Consider the following 7,272-nt stretch of genomic DNA (forward strand, 5'->3'; position numbering starts at 1 on the left):
GGGGGTTCACCACAGGTGCTAATATTTTATAGATCTAGGCCCATTTTTGCCAAGCTTAAGGCTAAACGCATCTTTAATCCATTTTTTTTAGTCTTCCCTTTATTTTGAGCAACTTACGCAGTCGGTAGTTACACTCTCTGTATTTGTCAAAATCTATGAAATGTTGTGTGTGCCTAGTTGTACAAACAAACATGTTTTTGTTTTACCTCGGGTGATAGCGTTTCAAAAAAATGTCTTTGCACAAGTAAACACCATCCAAAACCTGCAATTGTTCGTAATTGCATTTTATTTTATTTTTTTCCTTGGCGCTCATATGACCTTATGCAGTTGCGAGCGCCGTAAAACCCTCTACTTAAATAAAATATTTTTTGGTCGTCCTACTGTTCGAGTAGTTGTGAGGTCGATCGTTACACTTTGAGTATTGGTTATAATCTATTAATTTTTTTCGTGTCAAGTGGTAAGAACCAACATATCATTGTGTTTGTCACAGGTGCTGGCATTTTATAGGCTTCTTTGCCAGGCTTAACTCTATCCAATTCTAGATGTACTCTTAAAAGCTAAATGCATCTTTATAATGTTTTTTGTCTTTTCACTGTTTTGGGTAACTTGTGCTGTCGGTCGTGACACATAAGTATAGCTCATAATCTATTACATTTTGTGCATGCCTAGAATAAACTTTTCATTGTGTTTACATTTACTGCTGGAGTCAAAGGGAATGAGCGGGCTGATGAGCTCGCTGGGAAAGCAAAACCAGATGGGAAGCTGTGCCCTGACAAACCTGAAATTGTACGTTCAGTCAAGGAGAAAAGAGAACAAGAACAAGAAGAGACGGAAGACCATCATCTTGAGCGACTTCGTGAGCTTGAAATTGGATGGGGCGCCTGAAGAAGTCCAAGACTTAACCATTGCTTGGAACCGTCAGCATCTACACACTTCGAGATGTGCTTCTTTAGGGGACGGAGCGCTTGAGGGGATGCCCCTTGTGCAGTAATGTCGGTCCTTCACACAAGTAAACAAGTAAACAAGTAAACATCTACTACAGACGATTGCATTTCATTAGCTTTTTTGCACGGCTAAACTTTATCCAAACCTAGAAATGTTCTTAAAAAACTGCAAACATCTTTATTTTTAAAATATCTTCCTTTTGTTTTAAGTATCTAACAAATTTTGGGTTAAATCTATTATTTTCAGTGAATGCCAAGTTGTAACAACCAACACATCAATGTATTTTACCAAAGGTGCTGGCATATTTTTCGCCAGGCTAAACTCTACTCAATTCTAAATACATTCGGAAAAGCCGTAAACATCTTTATTTCTTTGTCCTCATACTGTTTTTAACAACTTTTTGGGTCGGTCGTTACATTATCAGTATTTGTTTTAATCTGTCAGTTTTTGTTCATGCCTAGTTGTAACAACCAACACATTATTGGGCTCAACGACAGATGCTAGCATTTTATGGGCTTCTTTGCCAAGCTAATCTCTACGCAATGTTAAATATATTCTGAAAAGCCGAAAGTATCTTTACTGTATTTATTTGTGCTCCTACAATCATGAAAATCCTCTGCCGTCGTTTTTATACTCTCCGTATTGGTTATAATCTAAGAAACCGTGTATGCCGAGTGTGGTATTAATCAACACATTGTTGTGATTCACCACAGGTAGGTGTGACTGTACATATTATGAGACTGTGGGTCATCATCTGGTCTCCTGCACAGCCCTAAAAGACATCAGAGTTACACTTCTCCTTCCCAAACATAACATTGACAACACACTCTATGGAACATTACAGCAACAGCAGCAAACCTGCACTTATCACTACATGGCATTGGACAGAAGGGCGAGAGCCCACCTGTAACTGGATAGATAACTACAACAATAACAACAAAAATAATAACAACAACAATAACAACAACAATAACAACAACCACAACAACAACAACCACAGGTACTAACTTTCTTTAGCTTCTTTGCGCAGCTAAACTCCATTCAATTTAAGATGTGTACTAGATATATTTATATATAATGTGTGTGTGTTTGTGAGTGTGTTTTTGTGTGTGTGTGTGTGTGTGTGTGTGTGTGTGTGTGTGTGTGTGTGTGTGTGTGTGTGTGTGTGTGTGGGCGCTCGTCAATTTTATTGGTATCCCGAACAGTAAGCTTTTTCAATCGTGCTACTTTTGATGAAATTAAATTATCCACCCATCTTGTGTAAAAGTCCAGATGTTTGCTATTGCAGGAGGGGGGGCTACTGTCTGAGGTAAATTTTGCGAGAAAATGGCCGGCAAAGTTTGGTGACTTCCAAAGCTTGAGTGTTCTTGACAACGGAAAATTTGTGTGAGTTTTAAAAAAAATTTTACCTGTCATAAACGGTGTGTTCCTTTTGAAAAAAAAATTAGATTCTCACATAAATTATAATATTTCTTCAAAATGACATAAAAATCTATTGAAAAAAGACGAAAACAGTTCGGTACCCTCAAATTACAAAATTCTATCTGCTAAATACTTTGTTTTGATCAGTTTGACGTAAAAATGTGGAGTTCTACAACATGCCAATGTTTTTCAAATGCAGTTTTTTGAATAGTTTGATAACGACCCCGAATAATCTCACACTTTTGACAAAGCAGATAGAGCATGTAATTTGGTTTCTGATGTCTTGGTCTCGGGAACTCAAAAACTGTCAAAAGTGTCAGAAAGAACTTTGTAATTCAAAGGCAGCGAATTGGTCTAGGTGTGGAAAAATGTCAGTTTCTTAGATCAAATAATTTTAACGAACACCTGATTTCACTGCGACGCCACACATATCATACACCAATACATAGATCTATATGCATTTTCAAACAAAATCATAGCACAAACAACAATTTTGCCATAATATATTTCTTCTTTTTATTTCCAGCCAGATCCAAGAAAATATTTCAGAATTAGAACAAAAGCCTCAACTAAGCTCTTTATCTTTATTGAAATAAATCAATTTGTCGCGGGTCCTAAAACCGAGGAAGTGGGTACTCTAGTTTCTGACATTCCAACCAATCGACGACGGGTTAGTCGGTGGCAATAACTGGCTGAACCACGTACGCCTTACACACGGAGTCTTCGCTGAGCTTAGCGTCGTTCACACAAGCGCCCAACAACTGTAGACAGTCGCAGTTGGAGATGAGCCGAGAGTTGTCGCTCTGGCATGTTTCCACGAGGGTCTGCAGATTGGCTGAGAGAAAGATGCCCACCGGCATCTGCATATCGGTGCTGTTCTCGAAACTTTCGTACGTGATGGGGCAGGTGACGTTATCGCTTGCCAAAGCGGCGAAACGGTTCACGGCGTATGCCTTGGAAAAGCGAAGTCCCCTCTCCCAGCGCTGCGTCCACTCGGCCTCAGTGACGCAGCCGTCGTTGTTGGTGTCGTAGTTGTTTTTGAAGTCGTTGTAGATCTCCGGGCCTGAGACGAAAGTGTCGTTGTCAGCGTCGTTGATGCCCAAGTTGAGGGCGAATCTTTCCCCCAGGGTGCCCTTCCCGCTACACACGGGGAGCGAGGGTCGCCAGGGCGCTGGGAGACGACGACTTAGACCCCAAAACCTACAGAAGAAACCTCGGCAGGGCCACCTTCCGCCCCCTCCTCTCATACCCCAGCGTCTCCCGGCGCTGCAGCCGGCGAAGGCAAGAGAGAGTAGGAGCAGGAACACAGCGAATTTCTGGAGTGAGAGAAAGGACAAGAAATAAAAAAGAACATCAGTTAGAAAAATCATTGATAACTAACACTTGCAAATAGGGGCGGTAAGAGAGAGCAGAAGCAGGAACACAGGGGATATCTGGAGAGAGAGGGAGGGTTAGGGAGAGAGAGAGAGAGAGAGAGAGAAAGGTAGATAGAGAGAGAGGAGAGAGAGAGAAAGATAGATAGATAGAGAGATAGGAGAGAGAGAGAGGGAAAAATAGATAGATAGATAGAGAGAGAGAGGAGAGAGAGAGAGAGAGAGAGAGAGAAAGATAGAGAGAGAGAGTAAGAAAGATAGATAGATAGAGAGAGAGGGGGGATAGAGAGAGAACAAGAAATAAAAAGAACATCAGTTAAACAAATCGTCGATAACTAACGCTTGCAAACAGGAAAACGAGACACAGAAAGAGATGACAACCACGGAAGGTGAGAGACAGAAGGCGCAGGAACCAAGGAAACCTCACGAGGAAGATAGAGAGAAAAATCAGCAAAAGACATCAGTTCTATACATGTCGATAAGATTACTAACAGGGGGATAATAAGCAAAATGTGTCACTACATAGTGGAATCAGGCACTCGTCAATTTTGGGGTATAGGGAGTTATTGGTATCGTGTTAAAGTGTGATCACTTGTCTTGTTTTTTCGTGAAACAAATTTAATGCCCATCTATCTTGAATAGAAGTCGAGATATTTGCGAATAAAGGAGGGGGGGGGGGGGAATCGCCTAATGTCAGAGGTAAAATTAGCGGGAAAATGTTCCAAAGTTTGGCGGCTTCCAAAGTTTGAGTGTCTATGGAAACTGCAAATTTACATTTTTTTTGTGTGCCTTTGATCAAAGTGTTTGTAGTAAAATCCACACAAGAAGTGCTTTAGAATGGATATAAGAGGCATTGAGCCGAAAAAAGAAAAAAAATTGCTCAATGGCTAGAAAAAGGCTGGTTTCTTTGATTTCATTATTTTAACGAGCGCCTGATTTCACCACGATGCCTCAGAAATAAAGACACAGCAGCCAATAGAGGAGGTAAGCGATAGGAGGATCAGGAACATGTAAAACATGTAGAAGGAGAGAAGAAATATAACAGAACAACTACAGCAGCAGCAACAACAACAACAACAACAACAGCAACAACAGTTCTATAAATAACTCGAAATCCAACACATACTAACAGAGACTAAAAACAAATACAGATACGGCGAAAAAGAAAGAGGTGGGGGGGGGAGGGTGGAGTAATAGATAGGAGGGAAAAGGAACGTGTAAGACATCTGGAAGGAGAGAAACAAAAAAAAAATGAATACAAATAAAAACAAAAACAAAAAACAACAAAAACTCCAGTTATCAGATTACACCCTTAAAGTGTGGACGGGAAGTCTGTCCCTAGATCCTAAGCAAGGGGAAGGAACCCACCTCCCGTGAATACACGCATTTAAAGAGCACATTTTAAAAATACTATATAAATTCCAAAAATCCTGAAAAAATAATTTTTAGAAAGAAAAATGAACGTAGTTTCAGAAAAGTATAACTAACTTTATGTAAACACAACTTTAGTTCAATCTGGGTATCCGGCCCGTCACTCTCACTCTCAGATTTAAATTCTGCATCTGATTAATCTGAATCGCCCCAAACTCTTGTTACAACTTTTTCATCAATATCTGATTTATCTGATTTGTCATTTGCTTGTTCTTGCTCAAATCCGTTGTTATTTCCTCTTTTCAAACTCAATTCTGTCGCTTTTCAAAGAGTCGAAATACCCTCGATCGGCTCTAATACTAAAATTACTAACGTGAAAAATTTCGTTTCGGTATCATACGAAAAAAAAAATATTTTGCAATAACTATGTAAAACAAAATCTTGCTTTGTTTGTTTGGTTTTTTTTCGGTTAAATGCCCTACACCATTCTGTATAAACATTTCAGCTGTAAGAGTATGATTCTCTGAATTACATTTTGTCTCCAACCCATGAGTCATGGGCTTGGAATACCATCATTCAGAAGGAGCGAACTAACTGGATTTTTTTTTCTTTTGGTCCCAATTTTTATCGATTTTGGAACACTAAGGGATTTTAACGTACGCAACTTGCACACGGGACCTCCGAGATTTTTCACCTTTTTCCGAGGAGGCTAGGTGTAGATCTTTCCAGCCATAAGATCAGGGGTGTGGCTGAAAGACAGCAGTAAGAAGGAGCCAAGAAGTAGCAGTACAAAGGCTGCAGAAAGAGTCAGGAACCCAGTGGAGGAAGCAAGGGAGGTGAGGGGGTGGGAGCAGAAAGTGAAGATGGAGACAGAGTAGAAAATTGTTAGAGAGCAGGAAAGGATTTGGAAGGAGAATATTTTGGAGCAGAAAATTTCCCGTCGCTTTCGGGATTCGAACCCGGGACCTATTGAATGAGAGGCGAACACCGTAACCGCTAGACCACGAGACACCCCCCCCCCCCCACACCCTTTTCATGCCCCTGTAACACAATATCTAACAGGGGCATGAAGCAAATCAAGGCACGTCTAAAAATATCTTTAAAAGAAAAAAAAAAACCCAAAAAAGTTCTATTGAAATTTTAAAAGTGTGGCCTTTTTTGTTTGTTGGTTGGTTTGTTGGTTTGTTGGTTTGTTTGTCTGTTTGTTTGGTTTAGTCGTTTTAATAATTTCTATATTCATTTCGCCAAACACATTATATTACGATATGTCACACACAAACAAATTGGTTGGCATTGACTTTGACTACTACATCCAAAGTAAATTTTCAATGCTCTTTCTTTTCAGCCTTTCTAAAGTTTTACATTTATTGTTCTTCTTTCTTTAAAGCATTCTCTGAACATTGTCTTTTGAATAGACCTTTCCTTCTCTATTTCTCCGTAGAACTGACCTTTCATTTCTTTATATGTGAGGCGTGCTAACAAAATGAGTTGCTTCATATTTGTAGAGTCTAAACCAATGCCATTCTCTTCAGGTTTAACATGTCTTTTATCATTTCATACTGATAAATTGTAAAAATTCAACCTATACATTTGATGTTTCTATTTCCATCTGTCTAAATTCTGAGAAGTAACTCATTTTGTCAGCACACTTCACACATCATTATAGAACAGTCTTTTTCTTTGTCTATTTCTCTAGAGAACAGACTTTTTTGCTTCTCTATTTCTCTATAGAATTGACATTTCCTTTCTCTATATCACTATAGAACTGACTTTTTATACGTCTAAAGGAACAAACTTTTACTTCCTCTATAGAACAGACTTTTACTTCCTCTATAGAACAGACTTCTACTCAGTTCTCCCAGGAGATAGCTGGAAGATCTCTAGAGACGCTGAAGACATCTACAACTTTTGTCTGTACTCACCATGATTGTAGCTGTTCTGTGCAGTCAGAATGATCAAACGTAGATGTCCCCAACTCTTTTATAGCGATATAGTGTCCTCTTTGCATGACAGATTCCACCCGTTATGAAATTCTCACGTCAGAAAAGGTAGGACAAAAACTGTGACGAACGACCACAATGGGAAACATGAATAATAACTCTCAAAGACTTCGTGTCCGTGGCCTTCTCTCTCTCTCTCTCTCTCTCTCTCTCTCTCTCTC

General features: G+C 39.5%; 1 protein-coding gene across 1 annotated transcript; it reads right to left on the reverse strand.

The window, feature by feature from the left end:
- Nucleotides 1–2,858: 2,858 nt before the first annotated feature.
- On the reverse strand, nucleotides 2,859–7,139 carry LOC101847212. The gene is made up of 2 exons (XM_005107041.3): nucleotides 7,034–7,139; nucleotides 2,859–3,683 (listed from the first exon to the last, which is right to left on the reverse strand). The coding sequence occupies exons 1-2, from the start codon at nucleotides 7,034–7,036 to the stop codon at nucleotides 3,039–3,041; spliced, it is 648 nt and encodes a 215-aa protein (XP_005107098.1). The 5' UTR covers nucleotides 7,037–7,139; the 3' UTR covers nucleotides 2,859–3,038.
- Nucleotides 7,140–7,272: the final 133 nt, after the last annotated feature.

Source organism: Aplysia californica, unplaced genomic scaffold (assembly GCF_000002075.1).
Source record: "Aplysia californica isolate F4 #8 unplaced genomic scaffold, AplCal3.0 scaffold00571, whole genome shotgun sequence".
Classification (NCBI taxonomy): Eukaryota; Metazoa; Mollusca; class Gastropoda; order Aplysiida; family Aplysiidae; genus Aplysia; species Aplysia californica.